Genomic DNA, 20667 nt, shown 5'->3' on the forward strand with positions numbered 1-20667 from the left:
GTAATATAATGTAATGCAATGCAATATAACGCAATATAATGTAATGTAATATAACGCAATATAATGTAATGTAATGTAATGTAATATAATGTAATGTAATGTAATATAACGCAATATAATGTAATATAATGTAATGTAATATAATGCATTATATATTGTAATATAATATGTGTAATGCAATATAACGCAATATAATGTAATGTAATGTAATGTAATGCAATATAACGCAATATAATATAATGTAATGTAATGTAATGTAATATAACGCAATATAATGTAATGTAATGTAATATTATGTAATATAATGCAATGTAATGTAATGTAGTGTAATGCAATATAACGCAATATAATGTAATGTAATGTAATGCAATATAATGTAATATAATGTAATGTAATGTAATGTAATATAATGCAATATAATGCAATGTAATGTAATGTAATGTAATATAACGCAATATAATGTAATGTAATGTAATGCAATATAATGTAATATAATGTAATGTAATGTAATGTAATGTAATGCAATATAACGCAATATAATGTAATGTAATGTAATATAACGCAATATAATGTAATGTAACGTAATGTAATGCAATGTAACGCAATATAATGCAATGTAATGTAACGTAATGTAATGCAATGTAACGCAATATAATGCAATGTAATGTAATGTAATGTAATATAACGCAATATAATGCAATGTAATGTAACGTAATGTAATGCAATGTAACGCAATATAATGCAATGTAATTTAATGTAATGTAATGCAATGCAACGCAATATAATGCAATGTAATGTAATGTAATGTAATGTAATATAATGTAATGTAATGTAATATAATGTAATATAATGTAATGTAATGTAATATAATGTAATATAATGTAATGTAATGTAATATAATGCAATATAATATAATATAATATAATGCAATATAATATAATATGTATAATGCAATATAATATAATATAATATAATATAATGCAATATAATATAATATGTATAATGCAATATAATATAATATAATGTAAAATAATATCATATAATATATTACATATATTATATATTATTACAATGCAATACAATATATTATTATGCAATATAATGTAATATAATATGTATAATGTAATTATATATTATAATGCAATATAACCTCTCTGTGTTTTATTTTAATCTATAGAGATTGTATTTAAATTAGGACTCTTAAAGGAATATATAAAATATTGCAAAGCCACTGCTAAACCAACTTCCATTACACGGATTCCAATGGAGAAAAAAAATAAAATTAAATAATAATGAAACCCATGGTTGCCTGTACTTCCAAACCAAGTTTTTCACTTTTCCATGTGAGTTTTGAAGCCCATTTCAGGGTGTGTACCTGGAAGACAACGAGGATGCAGCGGATGATGCAGGTGTCCCCATTGACCATGGCCTTCTCCATGATGTCACAGATGCTGCTCAGGTGATGGGCTTCAATGGGATGCTGCTTGCCCAAGAAATTGCTGATGGGGAGGTTGCTGCTGGCTGCCAGGAGGTTGAGCTGGTGGATGCACATGGCACCAACATGGTGCAGTAACTGGTTAATCACCTCATTTGTGCTTGTGGCATCCCCTGCAAGGACAGCAGAGTTCAAATGTCTGTAGACACAGACTGGATTATCAGCCTTTGCTTCTAAAATGCAATAAATCAACTTCAGGGCATAAAAGGATTACCCAAATCACCTTTTTATTGTGCTGAAGGCAGCAAGAATCTGGAATCTTCCCCACATCTCACGTTGTACTTTTCCCTCTCTTAAAGGAAAGCTAAACCATGACCAATATTTACAACTCTTCAGGAATTAACTCAGCTGTTAACAGCAAGGCAGTTTCTGTCTGTTTATTCTCTGCCACTCCCCTGTTTCAGCTCCCCTTTGTACAAAGTGCTGACTCCTGGGCTCCCCTCACCTTTGGGCTCTGCGATGACGTGGCTCACTCCCAGCCTCTGGCACACACAGTGGAATGCCTGGTTCCCAGGATTGCACCACTGATCAATATAATCATTGGAGCACGTCCAGATCATGTTATTCATTGTATCATAACAAGCACCTGAGAGAAGGAAAATATTTCACGCATCAATTTAGCAGAAAACCAGACTGAAGCATCTTTATAGACATCATAAACCCAAACTATTTGCTTTAAAAGTTTATTTTACCCCACCCCAGTGCAGAGTTGCTGGCTGCAATTTCAATCCCAGGTGGATCATTTAGGATGTGAAGGACTGACAGATTCCTTACCAAGCCCTGGCACCAGAGCCCCGCGTCCGAGCGAGCTGCCCGCAGCGTCGATGAGATCTGCCCTGCTGGTGAACTGCCCGTCCGAGATGTTGAACACCAGGCTGGAGGCAAGAACTGCACACAAACACAGCTCCAATCAATCAATTCCTGAGAAATTTATTGCACCCTACACAGCCAAGGACTCCCAGTCTGCCACTGTGGGATCTCAGCACCTCAGCACTGAGGTGTCACCGAGAGCACCCTTGGGGGGCTCGGGAGTCCTGGGATGTTCCAGAAGTGTCTGGTGGCTGGACTTTGATCCTACACAGGAGACGACACCTGTATGAGGATAGGAGGATTTCACCGGGGTGAATGGTGAAGGGATGAGTTAATTAGAGAGTGAAACACAGGGTTTAGGATTTCTGTACAGGGGGGTTTAGAGAAGTAAGATGGAGGAATTGGGGCGTGTCCTGTCCTCCTTCTTCTTCTTCTTCTCCTCCATCTTCTGTGGTGATGGTGGCACTTTGAGATTGGTCATTACTAAAAGTGCACCGGGCAATAAGAATAAATGGTATTGGGGAAAAATGATAAATATTGTACACGTAACTTTGGGTATAAAGATAGGTGACCGCCCGGAGGGCAGGGAGTGTGCTCATGGCTGGCTGCTGAGCAGAGCTCTGTCGGGCCCAGGGAAAATCTTTTAGATAAACAATTAATAAACACCGAGACCGAGAAAAGAACTGAAGCCTCTTCTCGTCCTTTGAAACGTGGGCTGCCCCAAGGCCACCCCGGGCCTTTCCAGGCCACCCAAACAGCCGAAAACCGGACATGCCACCAATGGCCCTGACTTACTTTTCAAGGAGGACAAAGCGCTGGTGCCCCCGAAGAGCGAGCGCGTGGCCGAGCTGCCCGAGCCCCCCGGCGGTGGCACCAGCATCACCAGGTAGGTGCCACAGGTGTAGATTGGGGTCTTCCTCAGCATCTTCAGGGGCAGCCCACAGCTCGTGTTGGCAGCTGCAATGTGCACCAGAGACAGGTCACAAACTGCACCTCTGCAGGACAAGGCAGAGCTCTGCTCGCGGCTTCAAAGGAATCCGTATTTACGAGGTTTGTTAAGAAAGTTCTACAGAATTCCAGAATGGTTTAGATCAAGATCATGCCATTCCAATCTTCACCCCTTCCATGAGACCAGGTTGCTCAGAGCTCCATGAACCTGGCCTTGAGCATTTCCAGGGATTGAGGCATCCATGACTTCTCTGTGGCCTCCCAACCTCACACATCCAATCCCCACAAGGCTACAGAGTTTCATTGGGTTATTCAACATTCAATCCCCACAAGGCTACAAAGATTTTCATTGGGTTATTCAACATCCAATCCCCACAAGGCTACAAAGATTTTCATGGGTTATTCAACATCCAATCCCCACAAGGCTGCCAAGATTTTCATTGGGTTATTCAACATCCAATCCCCACAAGGCTACAAAGAATTTCATTGGGTTATTCAACATCCAATCCCCACAAGGCTACAAAGAATTTCATGGGTTCTCCAACTAACAGAAACAACTTCCAACTAAAATAAATAAAAAATTAGGTATAACCAAAACTATTAAGAATTGTGTGGTGATAATTACATTGAAAGCACTTGGAGCCAAATGGTCTCCTCACATATAGACATCACTTGAGATTCACTATGCATTTACTATTTTAAGTTCTCCTGCTCCTCATGAAACGTAGACAGCCCAAATGATCTCCTTCCTGCAACAGCTGATCAACACTTTTTGAGTGCTGACTCAAGAATTAGCCAAGAATAGCCACTTACTCTCCTTTTTCTGCAGCACTTGAGTTGTTAAATGGCAAAACACAACCTTTAAAATAGCTCTCTGAGCTAACTCCTTGCCAAATTCCCTGGAAGCAGAGCCATTTCATGTATAATTTATTTTTATGGAAATACTTTCAATTGTTTCAAATTGAAGAAAGAAAACTCATGTACTTCTGAAGGAAGAAGAGAAATAATTCAAGATAATCTGAAAAAAATCTTCAGAGAAATCTAACAAAGCTCCAGATCATCCTGAAAGCCATCAGTGCAGCTCAGTCAAGATTCCCTCATTAACTTTGGTTGTTTCCACAAAAGAATACCCAAACATTGTGCAGATAACCTTGAAAAGTGCAAAATCACCTAAGATTTGTAATATTCCAGTGACTGGTGAAGCAATAATTCCATTTTCTAACTTGCAGGCCATTTTTACACTCCATTTAGAAGCCCAGCTGAGCTGCAAGCAGAGAAATGCAACTACCACATTCCCCAAAATAATGCAATAATGGAATTGGAAAATTCTTCCAAATTTTCTTATTTCTTCTTATAAACTAAACTTCTAATTTTCCATCCCTAAAGTTTCCTCACAATCCTAATTTCACCAAAGGAACTCATAATTCCAGCATTAAGCAAATACTTATTTGTGAGGATCTTCCAACTACGGATTTGGGGGAAAAAAGATAAAAATGGAGTTTTTTTTTTAAACCTGTGCTAAGAGGTGAGTAATAAGCAGGGTGGACGCTGTGTGAGGTAAGAAATGAAAAGTGAGGTGTTTCTGACCTGCCTGGTCCTCCTTGAGGGTGTTGGAGATGGTGGAGCCGGTGAGAGCAGCCAGGGTGGCCGAGGGGGACGCGCGGTACCGGGACAGGCGGCTCAGCAGCATCTCATTGATGCTCTTGGCAGATTCCCCCTCTTTCCTCATCAGGATAATTCTTTCCTGCAGAGGATTTGCTATACAAATGCCATTTTCTACCTGGTGAAATGGAGGGAAAAAAATGCTTTAGATGTTGGAATCCATAGGTCAGAGATCACCTGAATAGTATCAGGCAGGAATATGAAGCGATTTGCAAAAACAAAGTTCTGAAAGCAAGACAGGAATATTTTTTTGTTTGTGACTTCATGGTTCAATAGAATAATTTAATAGAAGATATCTAACATCTTAGAAGATATCCTATTAAATATCTCAATTTATGCTTGTTTTTAAAGACAGAATTGCTTGTCTAAACTTGAGTTTATTTAGGGAACTCTGATTAAAAAGATATAATCCTCTTGTATTTTCTTAGTGGTGCTTCACTTGCAAATCATTTGGCTCAATCATTTTTCCAGGCAAAAAGTGTGAGCAGTGATTTCTTCAGCCCATGATGTTCAGGGGATGTTTTACTGCAGAATGCATCTCTTAATGAAGATGTGATTTAGAGCGTTTGGGATTTTCCATGAGTTGTACTACTACAGCCTCCCAATCCCAGCTCCACCATCCCACTCCATCCTCCTCTGCTGAGCAGAAATGCAGACATAAAAACCACATTTTATGCTACAAGAGAATTCATATTGCTAAATATAATCATCCTCTGGAGATGGAATTGGACAGTTCACCTTCTGTTCTCTTCAGTTATTTCACATAAATCCATTCAGATCACGCCCATAAATATCCAAACCTAATATGCCAATTAAAAAATGCTGATATTTAATTAAACTGGTTATGCTACCAACATCAGACATAGAAAACACACAATTTGCTTACTATAATTTCAAAAATATCCATAAAGACAGAGTGGCCTTTGGGGGTTTTTTCATTGAGGCTTGCAGGAGACCAAATCCAGTAGAAAAAGGTTCCATCTGAAGAAAGATGCACGGTGGTCATAGTGCTGCCAACTGGGAAGTGATTTACTGGCATTGGGATTATCTGACATACCTATGAGACACAAAGCATCTTAACAGGTCAGATTGTGCAGTTTGGCCTTACAAGTATGAACAGTATGAAAAATAAATAGAGATCAAATGCAGTTAGTGCAGAAGAGGCTTAATATTGGACTTAGTAGTAGCATTACATTGATTTATTACCAACAGCTATTCTGTGATATTTGCCAAATATCCAAACCAGCTCATAGATCTCAAATTTAACCTATCTAAAAATAAAAGGATCATCTCCTCTCTAATGATGGAGAACAAACCCACAGTACCACGAGGAAAATACACATCCTATTGAGTCACCTACTTTCTGCAACTTCTCTTAAACATTGCTTGAAACTTGAGAAGAAAAGGGGAATTAAACATTCTCAGTGTCAGGAAACACACTGGACATAAATGTGTGTATCCACCCTTAAAACCACAGCAGGAAAAACCCCAAAGTAAACAAACTACCCCAGTTTTACAAAGTTGTTTATCTACAAATCACAACCAGATCTGAAACAACACCTGAATTTTGGGACAAGGGGAGAACAAAGAGCTGCTCAGAAAGAACATATTCTTGACTTAAATCAAAGTCCATTTTGCTGTTGTTTGACTGCTTTAAGAAGTGACCACACTGGAAACATGGAATATCCTGGGTGGGAAGGGACCCACAGGGATCATTATCAAACTCTGGCCCTGCACAGACACCCCAAAAATCCCACCCTGTGCATTCCTGACCAAACCCTCCTGGAGTTCTGGCAGCCTTGAGCATTCCCTGGGAGCCTGGGCAGTGCCCAGCACCTTCTGGAGGAAGAACCTTCCCCTGACACCCAACCTAAGCCTGTTGTGACACAGCTCCAGCTGCTCCCTGGGTCCTGTCCCTGCTCACAGGGAGCAGAGATTGGTGCTGCCCCTCCTCAGGAAGCTGTGGGCTGGGCTGAGGCCTCCCCTCAGCCTCCTCCAGGCTGAACAACCCCACCAGTACCCCATAATACAGAACAGTGTAATTAGAGATAAACATATATATTATAGATAAATTCTAGATAGATTACGTATAAATTACGTATAAATTACGTATAAATTACGTATAAATTACGTATAAATTACGTATAAATTACGTATAAATTACGTATAAATTACGTATAAATTACGTATAAATTACGTATAAATTCTAGATAGATTCTAGCTAAATTACGTACAAATTCTAGATAGATTCTAGCTAAATTACGTATAAATTACGTATAAATTACGTATAAATTACGTATAAATTACGTATAAATTACGTATAAATTACGTATAAATTACGTATAAATTACGTATAAATTACGTACAAATTCTAGATAGATTCTAGCTAAATTACGTACAAATTACGTACAAATTACGTACAAATTACGTACAAATTCTAGATAGATTCTAGCTAAATTACGCATAAATTACGCATAAATTATGCATAAATTACACATAAATTACACATAAATTCTAGATAGTTTCTAGATAGTTTCTAGATAGTTTCTAGATAGTTTCTAGATAGATTCTAGATAGATTCTAGATAGATTCTAGATAGATTCCAGATAGATTCCAGATAGATACATATATTTATACATAAGACACATTGAAACAGTAACATCTCCACCATAACTTCCACAATCACCACAGAGTCGCTTCAAGGCCGGGTTAGAAAAACAGTTTCACAAAACAAAGAAACTTCAAGGATAAAACCAATCAAAGCCCAAATGAGCATGATTCACTCAGCCTGCTTTGTTGCTGCCCCCTTTACCTGCAGGGTATGTTGATCCACGAGCTGGAACAGGTAGTGAGGTTTGCTATCAAAGGACACGGGCCGATGGAGCAGCTTGCCGTTGCCAAAAGCCACCCAGCCCGTCTCCAGCTCCTCGTTCCGGCAGTACACAAACCCCCTGCAAAAAACCCACCAGGATGCTCAGACTCCATCAGCCCTGCCCTGCTTCCCTGGGTTTTATTTCAAATAACAACCACAGTGTAACCGTAGTGCTGAACTTTGACTGAACTTATTCAAGTCAGCAAGTTTTGTTGTGAAAGGCTTTAAGCGTAAAAAGCCTCGTGGTTTTCAAGCAATGAAGAAGCAAGGAGGTGCAGTGAGTCACAGCTGCACTAATTACTTAATGAATGACATAATTAGCAAACAAACACTCACAAATTCAGCTATAAATAAGAAGTCACAGAACTGGTCTGTAGTATATTCCTCTCAGCAGAGAATCAAGCAACATACTAGACATTAAAAAATAAAACTGAATTTAAAATTCTGCTGCTGTGGAGATTGAAGTAACAGCCTCTACAGGCCCCTTCCAACCTCAACTTGTTCTTTAATTTTAGACAAAACACACTTGTGACAGTGTTCAGAGGATGAGGGAAGAGACAAGGATCTGACCCTGTTTCAGAAGGCTGATTTATTATTTTATGATATATATTATATTACAACTGTACTAAAAGAATAGAAGAAAGGATTTCATCAGAAGGCTGGCTAAGAATAGAAAAAAAGGAATGAATAACAAAGGCTTGTGTCTCAGAGAGTCTGAGCCAGCTCACTGTGATTGGCCATTAATTAGAAACAACCACACGAGACCAATCACAGATCCACCCGTTGCATCCCACAGCAGCAGATAATCATTGTTTACATTTGGTTCCTGAGGCCTCTCAGCTTCTCAGGAGGAAAAATCCTAAGGGAAGGATTTTTTAGAAAATATCACGGCTACACACACTCAATAAGAATTTCAGATGAGAAACCCAACACATTAAAACAGCATTTAATGAAAATTCACAATATCATGGAATCACTGACTGGTTTGGGCTGGGAGGGACCTTAGAGATCACCTCCTTCCAAGCTCCATATCCTCCCAACACCCAGGAGAGGTGTCCCAAGTCAGGAACCTTTGTGTTTCAGCAGCTGTGCAGGAGTGCTGTGGTGTGTTCTTAAGTTTGTTAGTTTGCTCCCCCCATTTTCTGTATTAAATGGTTTCTTCCTTTCCCAGGACCCTGTCAGTTAGGTTGCTATAGAAATGAGACTGCTCCTCCCCTGGTTTCTCTTATAAAGTGAAAGTTGTTTCCTCCTTGGGCTCAGTCAATCACTCCTTCTCTCCTCCCAGGTTTCGAGAATTTTCTTTTCTCTGGGAGTTATGGTTGGCTGTAGCCCCGGAGCCCCTCCTATGATTTATAACAGTTGGTTACTTTGGTATATCAGTTATGTTTCGTACCTCCAAATATGTATTACTATTGCTTAGCCGGGTTTCCCTGCCTTCTTCCCCCCTTTTCCCTTAAAACCCTCTCCTGCCCCCTGTTCGGGGCCATTTGCTGGGTGTTTCCCCTCCTTGTTGGTTCTTCTGTAATAAACCGACAGTTTACCCCCAGCAAGTGGTCGCCTCCTAATTCGTCTCTCACCGCGCTGCTCCGAGCTATCCCCCAGCTCAGCCCGAGGCCAAGACGCCGAGGGGAGCTGGCTTTGGATGCACAGGGGCCCTGGCCTTCGCCCCTCACCAGACAGCCGGATCCAGGGCCGTGGACGCCCCCGCGCACAGGAGAGGCAGCAGGGCAGTGTCCTTACCTCAGGGTTCCATGCAGGCCTGAGCCCAGTTTGCTGATTCCCCTGCCCACGGAGTTGGTGGTGTACAGGTAGAGCCCGTCGGCCGCGAGGCACCGGCCCAGGTCTGCATCTGCAGCAGGAGCAAGCACAGCACAGAGCAGCTCTGTAACTGCAACATCCCAGCTGGCAATTCTCCCTGGGGGCTGCACCCCCATGCTCATGGCAGCCCTTTTTTAATACTAAATGTATGATTTGGTGCTCCAAGAGCTGCTGGAACACAGGCACAGCCCAGCAGACCCAGTGGTTCTTCACATCTTTAAGTATCAGAGGTGCCCAGATGGTCTCACTCAGTGTGAGAGGGAAGAAGAATCTAATACTGAGCCTTGATCTCTCTTCTGCCAAACTCTGTGATTTGACAAATCCTAAAGCTGCTCAGATCCTTCCACTTGTGAACAGTTCAATTAGGACAAAATGTATTTGAATCACAGAGCAGTAATTATTAATAATCAAGATGGGACACAAGTCCAGTCAATTTATTGAATTTCACAGGATCTGGACACTCAGCTCAGGAAGGAAAAGTCCACTCACTCTCTTGCCTAAACAGCTAAAAAGAGATGTCTCCAATAATTCTGCAGGCAAAATAACACCTCAGATTTTTAAACTCTATATGGATTGCATTAAATGTCATCAAAGCTTGAACTAATATTTCTAAAACCATGTGAACTCTTATTTATTACCAAAACAGTAAGCAAACAAAGCAGTAAAAACTGAGAATAAATTCAGGAAAAGAAATACAAAAGAAAGCATTAAAAAAAAAAAACTTCAAACTCAACTGGGTAGAAACAAAAGCAGAGTAGGGAAGAGGGGAAAAACAAAACAATGAACTTGTACTTCTGAAAATAAACGTGCTGTGCCACTGATAGCTGGCTGTTGAGCACAGGGACACTGCACAGGGCAGTGATTGTGCTCTAATCCAAACTCTGCCTGACCCCTCTGAAAAATTCCCACTGGAGTCAGGAAGGGTCACTGGACCAACTGCTCTGGACTGCTTCCCACAGCCTGACAGTTCAAACCAGCAGCTGCTCTCCAGCAACATTTCTTGAGCCCCAACTCGAAAGTTTTACTTTATTCATCTTTAAACAATTATCAGCACTTAAAGCATCCTGTCCTCCTCTGCTGGTGGTGACAGGGATGCAATAATTCACCTTTGTTCTCACTGCTGGCACCAGTGTTGGCATCAGGGGCAGGTAACATGTCCTCAAAGCCCCAGGACACGATGTGCTTCCCTCCAAGCAGGCACGAGGGGGATCCAGGGCCTCCCTCCAAAAGCAACAACCTTTAAGCAGAAAATAAAATCAAATTTTATAAGGAACAGCGGTAGGAAAAATGAGCTAAATTAAAAGTTAAGCCCACAATGTATTTAAAGTAATTATTCTGTCAGAGTTCATAAGTCATTTAAAGGAATCATCAATATTTAATGAAAAAAACAAAACACCCAAAACCCAATCAATGCTTTTAGGTTTGATTTTCTAATGTCTTCTGCACATGACTAAATCTTCCCTAAAGCTTTCAATAACTCTAAAGCCTTTTAATCACTTTTAAAGCCATTCCTCCCTACATGCACTTAACACATTTTTCAGAGCTGCTGGAAAAGTCTACAAGGAGAAAAGTTCTACAAACCTGTAGAGAACATCAGCCACAGGCAGGGACCCCAGCTCAGTCTGTTTCTGTAATAGATGCACTGTATGAACAAAGGTTTTCAGCGACCCTCTAAAAGGACAAGAAAAACATGAATTAAAGATGTCTACTGAAGGCAGACTGAACACACACAACAGCAGCCATGGACAACACCCACAGCCACAATATGGCATCAGCTTCTCTTCTAACTGGCATCTCCTTCCTGCAGGATGTTCATTCTTTGGGGAGGAAGGGGAAGGAGGAAGAGAGGGGTGTTGGAGATTTTTTCAGGGATGGCCTAGAAGGCAGCTGTGAGGAGCAGGTTCTCACAGCCTGCTTCTGTGAACAGCAGAGGTTCTCAGGTTATTTTTAATTACAGGTAAAAGTGACAAACAAGAAGGCCTTGAGAGCCTTGCACATCAGAGTTCTCAGGCAGCTTTCTCATAACAAGTAGATGTTCTATCTTTGGCTGTTTTGGGAAAGCAAGAATAATTTTGAGAACTCAAATCTTGGTATTGGAAACATAAGGAGGGGTTGGTATGTTATCTCTGACCTATTGTGAGCTCAGATTTTGCAATATGCATGAAGTGAATTAACACTGTTATAAAAGGTGCCTGATTGATGAATAAAGTGGAGTCGATGCTGACCAACACAAGGTGGGTCATCTCCCCTCCAACTTCAATAGAGGGGGACAGGCAGAATGCTGGGGAACATCTGGCCCAAATTCCACCTTGTTTTGGAAGAGGCTGAAGCCCCAGTTGGGAGCAGAGCAGCTGGGTTATCAACCGCAGGTTCAGAAAGGCAATCCAGGATAAAACACCTCAACCTTGCTCCTGGCAGCTCTCTCAGGACCTTTTGTAGCTGATTAATCACACTCAGATCTCCAGTGCAAGCCATGGACCTTCCTGCTGAGCCCAGCTCTGAGCAAGGGCTGCTGCACTCCCAGCTGGAGATGCCTTTGCTAACTCCAATAGGACTCACCCATTTCTTATCAAGATTCTGATTTCCTTTCACAGAATCATGGCATGTCCTGAGCTGGAAGGGACCACAGGGATCCCCATCCAGCTCCTGGCCCTGCACAGACACCCCAACAATCCCAGGCTGTCCCTGAGCTTTGCCCAAACACTGCAGGAGCTGTGGCAGCCTCAGGGCTGTGCCCATCCCTGGGCAGCCTGGGCAGTGCCAGCCCCTTTTCCTCACCACAAACCCCCTGGCACAGCTCCAGCTGCTCCCTGGTCCCGGAGCTGTGGCAGCCTCAGGGCTGTGCCCATCCCTGGGCAGCCTGGGCAGTGCCAGCCCCTTTTCCTCATCACAAACCCCCTGGCACAGCTCCAGCTGCTCCCTGGTCCCAGAGCTGTGGCAGCCTCAGGGCTGTGCCCATCCCTGGGCAGCCTGGGCAGTGCCAGCCCCTTTTCCTCACCACAAACCCCCTGGCACAGCTCCAGCTGCTCCCTGGTCCCGTCCCTGCCCCTCCTGAGGAAGTTGTGCATTGGGATGAGCTCTCCCCTCACAACCCCAAATCTGGAAGATCCAGACCTCTTTAAAAATCTGTATTTTACAATTTCTGTTTTCAAGGTCAGGGCCATTTTCTGGCAGATGTGGTATTTATTTCCAGGCATCACAGCCCACCTAAGCAGGAGAATTTGGCTGTGTCTGAGGTCAGGGAGGAGCTGCTTTCTCCACAAACAGGAGTGATCAGCTGCAGAGCTCCTTGCCCTGCACTCTGCTCAATCCAACCTTTTGCTGTCACTTGTGGTCACTCAGCTCCCAAATTTCCCTCCTCCACACCCCAATCTCTGCTCTCCCCAGTGACATCTCAGCTCTTTGCTTTCACTGACAAACCTCAGCCCGGAGAAAACTGACACCAAACACATTAAAGCACCTCAATTAATTATTTAAAGCAATATTTACCCTGTGGTTTTATTTTTAGCACTAAGAAGCACCCAAGATTGCAACCAGGAATGTCAATAATGGTCTCATTTTCAAGGTTTTTTCTTCAACACATGACTTAGATATTTAAAGGAAAAGTGTGAGGCTTTCAGAGGTGAACAAAGCACAATGGGATATTTCAACTCTCTAAGCAATGCAAGACTTGCAAAGAAAATAAAAGATCAACCTGAAGTTCAAAAGCTCTACTTGAAATTTAGCTCAGCTGCAACAGAACATCCCATATTTCCTGCAAATTCACATCTGGGAAAAAAAAAAAGAAATGAGATTGTGTTTATCAAATCCAATTTCTCTGAGCTATGTTCAAGTACAGTGCCTTTCAGATAAGGCAGTTGTCAGGACAGAATAATTTGCCACAAACCATAAATTTCTCATTGACTTCATTAAAACAAGTGCACTAGAAATTAAGTAGGTTTCATTTGAATAAACCTTTTCCTAAAGCAAACCATGCCATATCCTGGGAACTCCAACATCTTAAATCAGAGTTAAACTTCACAGACAAGGCTGTGACCTGGAGAAACATTGAAAACAATATTTCCAAAAGGCTCCTTGTGACTTTAAAGCCACATTCACAGGGTTTTGCAGAGGTTTTGTATTTCCTCTCCCTCTCCCCAAGCCCCATTCTCTCAAAATAGTAGGTTTTGATTAAAAGCAAATATATCCAATTTGTCCTCAATCACTTGATGCCAAACCCATGCAGGACAAGGGGTATTTTAATCCACAATGGTTGAACTCTTCACTGGCAACAAAATTTAAAAAATACCTCCAGACATTTGAGAGACAACACTGAAATCAAACCTGCCCTGAAACCTGGCAGTTCCCCCTTTTCCAGCAAAGAAAGGTGCAGGACAAAGGGGAAGGAGACAACTTTTGTCCCTGATAAACACATTTGGAGCCACTCCTAGAGCAGCTCCCTGCAGGAGAAGCAGCAAAGTGCACACAGGGCATTGCTAACCCACATCCCTCTGCCTTTGCATATGCCAAACACATGCAAAAAAGAAATGCTTAGCAGTTTCACCCTTTCCAACCCAATATTTAAATATCAGAAAGAGAAAGGCTGGTGCAAGCTAAAAATATCTGTCACCAGTGCAGTCAGATCATTTTTGATTTGTTTCAATGGAAAGAGAGAATGAACACCAACCACAGCATTGCCCAGGGGTGCTGGAGTCACCTCCTGGAAGGGTTCAAAAATCATGGATGTGCAATTTGGGGGTATGGTTAATGGTGAATCATGGCTGGACTCTGCCAGAGCTTCTGAATTCTCTATTTTGCCAGTAAACTTTTGTGTGCTTGTGACCCCTTAGAGAACATCTGGTTGGGATTTTGCCTTACATCAAACCTCAAGAATCTCAGTGCAACCCTTGAATTCAGGAACTCCAGGGTGTTACATCCAATCTTACCAATCCTGTTGTATTGCCCTAAGCAGTTTAATAAATTGTTGTTTTGCACTGGGTGATTTGAAATTTGTACTGAGAATGTTATGTCACGTAGATTGTCATTTTCCTTCTGCCATCACAAGGGATCCCTCCCACTGCTGACTGCCCAAGGCTCTCCAAGTGAACACCGATTTATGGGACTTGCCTGAGCCATTGAGAACACCATGATGGCGTTTCTGATGGGAACATGACTTTTGAAAGATTTTGAGGCCAAATGTAAGGAATCTGTAAATAACCTGTGTTCAGGATAATGGATTGAAAGCTGGGCAGGATAGCTATTGAGAGAAATTTGCAAATTTTCATTTGTTTGTAATAGGAATTCCAATTTTTCCAAATCAAAAGGTAGATAAATGCACGTTGGGTCACACCCTGTGAGGGCCCGCAGGCGGCGGCAACCTTTGATAATTAGTTTTGAAATTAATTCTTGTGGAGTCACAATAGTTTTTGGTGACTGGGGAGTGTAACATCAAATAAAGTAAAGCAGTGCTACCCCAGGCTTGTGCTGCTGCTGTGGCCTTTTTGTTCTGCGTTGTGCCTCCACTGGTAGCTGCAAAAAGAGCTCCAAAAGAGGGGCACTGTCACCATCTGGCCAGGACGTGTTGTGGGATCTCAGCACCTCAGCACTGAGGTGTCACCGAGAGCACCCTTGGGGGGCTCGGCAGTCCTGGAATGTTCCAGAAGTGTCTGGTGGCTGGACTTTGATCCTACACAGGAGACGACACCTGTATGAGGATAGGAGGGTTTCACCGGGGTGAATGGTGAAGGGATTGGTTAATTAGAGAGTGAAACACAGGGTTTAGGATTTCTGTACAGGGGGGTTTAGAGAAGTAAGATGGAGGAATTGGGGCGTGTCCTGTCCTTCTTCTTCTTCTTCTTCTCCTCCATCTTCTGTGGTGATGGTGGCACTTTGGGATTGGTCATTACTAAAAGTGCACTGGTCAATAAGGGTGAAAGGTATTGGAGAAAAATGATAAATATTGTACACGTAACTTTGGGTATAAAGATAGGTGACCGCCCGGAGGGCAGGGAGTGTGCTCATGGCTGGCTGCTGAGCAGAGCTCTGTCGGGCCGAGAGAAAATCTTTTAGATAAACAATTAATAAACACCGAGACCGAGAAAAGAACTGAAGCCTCTTCTGTTCCTTTGAAACGTGGGCTGCCCCAAGGCCACCCCGGGCCTTTCCAGGCCACCCAAACAGCCGAAAACCGGACAACGTGTGACAAGGGTCCATAGCCAGCCAGAGTGGACTCAAACAACAATCCAAGAGACATGGATCTTACACAATCCCACGATTCTCTGTCACTTCAGCTCCCTTACCTTGCACAAGCCAAGGCAACCAGGGCAGCAGCAGCATTTTCCTTCTGCTTGTAGGGGATGTGCTGACCGGAGGGCGCCGCGTCCTCGAGCCAGGAGCAGAGCAGGGCCTCGATGCCGTTGAGGCAGTCGGCCGGTTCCTTGGTGAGGCTCAGGGGCTGGCAGTCCCGCAGGCAGTTCAGCAGCACCTCAGCAGTGATGTTACACAGGGAAGGGTCCGTCCTGCTCTGCGACTGGATCAGCGGGAACACCAGCAGCAGCCCCATGCGGGAGGTGAAGGGAGCCTGCTCGGGCTGCTGCAACAGCCCCTGGCGCTTGAGCAGGGCCAGCGCCTCCTCGTCGCCGGAGCTGTCGCGGTCGTGCTGCTCCTCCAGGGCCAGCTGGCGCTGGGCGTTCCAGAGCCCGCGCAGCGCGTTCAGCCGGTACTCCAGCAGCCGCGCGTACGCGTTGCTCTGGTTGCCGCACACCGAGCGCAGGCGCTCCGCCAGCTCCGTCGGGTTCTTGGTCTCGAAGGTCAGGATCTGCAAAAAGGGGAAAGTTGGGTGTTTATAGAGGGTTTAAAGGGGGAAAAAATAAAATTTCGTATCGCTGTGGTGTGAGTTTTAGATGAGCTGCTCTCTGTGGCAGATGTAGGGAGATTGGTTTGAATTTTTGGGTGAGTGGTGCTGTGTCCATCTTGGGATGAGGAGTGATGGCCATAAACTAAAGCACAAGGAATTAACTAAAACACGTGGAATAAACTTAAAACACATGGAATAAACTAAAAAACTAAAGCACATGGAATCCCATGAACCTCTATCCATGGAGGATGGCAAGGACTGGGACAGATGCCCAGGGAGGGTGTCCTGAGAGAGAGACTCCACATCTCCCTGCGTCATCTGGGAAAAAATAAAATTTCATATCGCTGTGGTGTGAGTTTTAGATGAGCTGCTCTCTGTGGCAGATGTAGGGAGATTGGTTTGAATTTTTGGGTGAGTGGTGCTGTGTCCATCTTGGGATGAGGAGTGATGGCCATAAACTAAAGCACATGGAATAAACTTAAAACACATGGAATAAACTTAAAGCACATGGAATAAACTTAAAACACATGGAATAAACTTAAAACACATGGAATAAACTTAAAACACATGGAATAAACTTAAAACACATGGAATAAACTTAAAACGCATGGAATAAACTTAAAACGCATGGAATAAACTTAAAACACATGGAATAAACTTAAAACACATGGAATAAACTTAAAACACATGGAATAAACTTAAAACACATGGAATAAACTAAAAAACTAAAGCACATGGAATCCCATGAACCTCCCTCCATGGAGGATGGCAAGGACTGGGACAGATGCCCAGGAAGGGTGTAGAGTCTCTCTCAGGACATCTCCCTGCGTCACCTGGGAAAAAATAAAATTTCGTATCGCTGTGGTGTGAGTTTTAAATGAGATGTTCTCTGTGGCAGATGTAGGGAGATTGGTTTGAATTTTTGGGTGAGTGGTGCTGTGTCCATCTTGGGATGAGGAGTGATGGCCATAAACTAAAGCACAAGGAATTAACTAAAACACATGGAATAAACTTAAAACACATGGAATAAACTAAAGCACAAGGAATAAACTAAAAAACTAAAGCACATGGAATCCCATGAACCTCCCTCCATGGAGGATGGCAAGGACTGGGACAGATGCCCAGGGAGGGTGTCCTGAGAGAGAGACTCCACATCTCCCTGTGTCACCTGGGAAAAAATAAAATTTCATATCGCTGTGGTGTGAGTTTTAGATGAGCTGTTCTCTGTGGCAGATGTAGGGAGATTGTTTTGAATTTTTGGGTGAGTGGTGCTGTGTCCATCTTGGGATGAGGAGCGACGGCCGTAAACTAAAGCACAAGGAATAAACTAAAGCACAAGGAATAAACTAAAAAACTAAAGCACACGGAATCCCATGAACCTCCCTCCATGGAGGATGGCAAGGACTGGGACAGCAGCCCAGGGAGGGTGTGGAGTCTCTCTCAGGACATCTCCCTGCGTCACCTGGGAAAAAATAAAATTTCGTATCGCTGTGGTGTGAGTTTTAGATGAGCTGTTCTCTGTGGCAGATTGGTTTGAATTTTTGGGTGACTGGTGCTGTGTCCATCTTGGGATGAGGAGTGATGGCCATAAACTAAAGCACAAGGAATAAACTAAAACACATGGAATAAACTAAAACACATGGAATAAACTAAAGCACAAGGAATAAACTAAAAAACTAAAGCACACGGAATCCCATGAACCTCCCTCCATGGAGGACGGCAAGGACTGGGACAGATGCCCAGGGAGGGTGTGGAGTCTCTCTCTCAGGACATTTCACCTGCTCCAGGTGACTCTGCCTTGGCAGGGGTTTGGGCTGGGGAATCTCCAGAAATCCCTTCCCAAGACCCTTTCCCACCCCACTGCTCTGGGATGAACCTCTCATTGCTGACTCAGCATCCTCACCAAACCCCAGGTCTGGGGATTTTTTAAGCTTTCAATAAACAACAACACAGATTGTAAAGAAAAACACACACACACACACAAAAGAGTAGCTTGGAAAACAAAACATTCCACTCTCCTTTGGAGCTTTTCTCTGCAATCGAGGCAATTTTGCTAAAAACTTCAAAAGAACTCCAAGGTTGGAGGGTCCCAGGGGTTTAGAGCCCTTCTATGAAAACTGAGAGGTCACAAATATTGTGTAACAGGAACATGCTTGTTCTAGTTTTGGAACTCTTCAAATAAACAAACCAACCAACCAACCAGTTTATTCCAATCCACCCAGAGCTCTGTTACACTCTCTCCCTCCCCTGCTTTTTTCTCTCTTAAATTTTATCATCATCTTGCACTTAGCTACACCTTTCTCAAAATACTTCAAGTTGCTGCTGTAGTTAAAAATCCTAAAAGTCTCCTCCTCATCATTTCAGACAGAAGAAAGAGGCTTTTTTGGCACTTCTAAATAAAACTGGAAACCAAGCTGGAACAACAGAAAACAAATCAAGCATGACACAAAAATATATTTATGGTTTAATACGTAGCCTAGGACTGGAAAATTCAGAGTTTTAAGTAATTTATAGACAACTTTTCACCTTCCAGCAAACAACAGTGGAGATCAGCAAAGTCACTGGAGCTGTGGCAAGCTCAAGGAAAGCCATAAGCCAAGCATTTTGTGATACTCTGGATCCAGTGTCCAAAGGGGTTTGGTATCCAAAGGGCTTCTGGCCATGCTCCAAAGTGCCTCATTTATCCACCCTCAAACACAATTTTTAGCCCATCTTTATGCTGTAAAACTGTCCTTAAAACTGTCCTTCCCTCATTTAATAAATAAATATAAAAATGTGGGAAGGGGAATGTGAGAGACAAAGCTGTCACAGGGAACGGCATCCAGGGCTGTTTGTTTTGTGGGGTTTTTAATTGCAGGCAGCATTCATAGAGATCATGAAATAAATGTTCCTGGCTAATTGCAGCCTCCTGAACAGCTTGTTAAAATGCTGCAGGACAAATCACAGCTGCCAGTGCCACACAGCCCTGAGTAAAGGCAAAGAAACAGCTTTGCAGGAGGACTTTGACCACTGGAGCCAGGAAAAGTTCACCTGAAAGGAATTCCCATCATAATTACACTTGAATGGATGTTGTATTGAGCTCCTTATACCTAATAAGCCTCCTTTAATTAACTTCTGCAAGAGATTATGAATATTAATTCCTAAACCACATATTAGACATTTAAAATAACCACCTCCTGTTGTGTGTTCTGCTGCCTCAAAAATAAGTTTGTTTGCTGTTCTAGATGGAATCACTTTCTACAACAGTTGGCTTTTGATTTTCTTGAACTAAACTGGGTGGAATTTCCACTAAGTGACAATAAGCTGCAGAAACGGAGGAAAAAGAGAATTAATTTTTGCATTTTCAGAGTTAAATACTGAAGAAAAGAGGTCTGCTTGTTAATAACAGAGATAGCACAAAAGACAAGCTGGGATGTATTTGGTGTTGCTCCTCAAATCCCACAGTTTAACAGGAAAATGATTTTTTTTTTGCCTTTGATATGGCCCTACAGCTCTGAGTCTGTCTTGTGGCAATCAGGACGAGTCAGTGTCATCAGTTTTGCTGATGAAAAGACTTTTCCTGCTGAAGTTTTAGTTTCTCCCTGATCCCACAGCTCCCAATTTGCTTTAAAAGCCTGCATGGTCTGTCTGGGATTTTGCCTCAGTCTTTGATAAGGGAAATGAGCACTAATTTGGGTAAATGATACAGGAAGTACATCAGCTTCAACAGATTCACAGGATCATTCCAAAATGGGACTTCCAGACTTTTGATAATGCAGTTTTCATCATCTGATTTCCATACAAGGTTTATGGAACCAATGGAAAAAACCCTTAATTATTCAGCATCATCTGAGGGTCTGAGCAGGAATCTGCACTCCAGAAAACAAGAGGATGTTGAAGAAAGATGTGAGGTCATTGCAGCACAGGACACTTCAGCAAATGAAATTAATTAAAGGCTGTTTTCCTCAAAAGCCTTTTTACCAGAGGTCAGCACTCAGAGCCACCTCCAGAAAGGAGCTGTGTTGCAATGTCCTGTTTTAAACTTCCGGGTCCCTTCCCAGGTGTGCCTATACCCTCTCCCTGCCCCCTCGCCCCCTTGCTGAGTGTGCCCTGTCAATCAGGTTTAACATTCCAGCAAGGCGTCGTGTGATTGGTCCCTCAGGCCTGGGGGACATTGGATAGGTGTCCCTAGTCCCTTGAGACCCTGCCCCTTCACCTGGTTGGTAGCTCACCTGTCCCCTCCCCTTC

At 42.7% G+C, this 20667-nt stretch overlaps 1 protein-coding gene across 4 annotated transcripts in view; it reads right to left on the reverse strand.

Annotated features, from left to right (window-relative positions):
- The window catches only part of LOC141731127 (putative E3 ubiquitin-protein ligase HECTD4), a gene marked incomplete at its 3' end in the record, with an annotated part of 74580 nt that overhangs the window by 43756 nt on the left and 10157 nt on the right, over nucleotides 1–20667 (reverse strand). For all 4 annotated transcript variants that reach the window (XM_074554039.1, XM_074554037.1, XM_074554038.1 and 1 more), the window contains 11 exon segments: nucleotides 1376–1608; nucleotides 1941–2081; nucleotides 2270–2383; nucleotides 3101–3262; nucleotides 4841–5033; nucleotides 5802–5972; nucleotides 7728–7866; nucleotides 9528–9636; nucleotides 10712–10842; nucleotides 11187–11276; nucleotides 15884–16401. In XM_074554039.1, coding sequence (XP_074410140.1) covers nucleotides 1376–1608; nucleotides 1941–2081; nucleotides 2270–2383; nucleotides 3101–3262; nucleotides 4841–5033; nucleotides 5802–5972; nucleotides 7728–7866; nucleotides 9528–9636; nucleotides 10712–10842; nucleotides 11187–11276; nucleotides 15884–16401 — 2001 coding nt within the window.

The sequence above is a fragment of the Zonotrichia albicollis genome, chromosome 18 (genome assembly GCF_047830755.1).
Source record: "Zonotrichia albicollis isolate bZonAlb1 chromosome 18, bZonAlb1.hap1, whole genome shotgun sequence".
Classification (NCBI taxonomy): domain Eukaryota; kingdom Metazoa; phylum Chordata; class Aves; order Passeriformes; family Passerellidae; genus Zonotrichia; species Zonotrichia albicollis.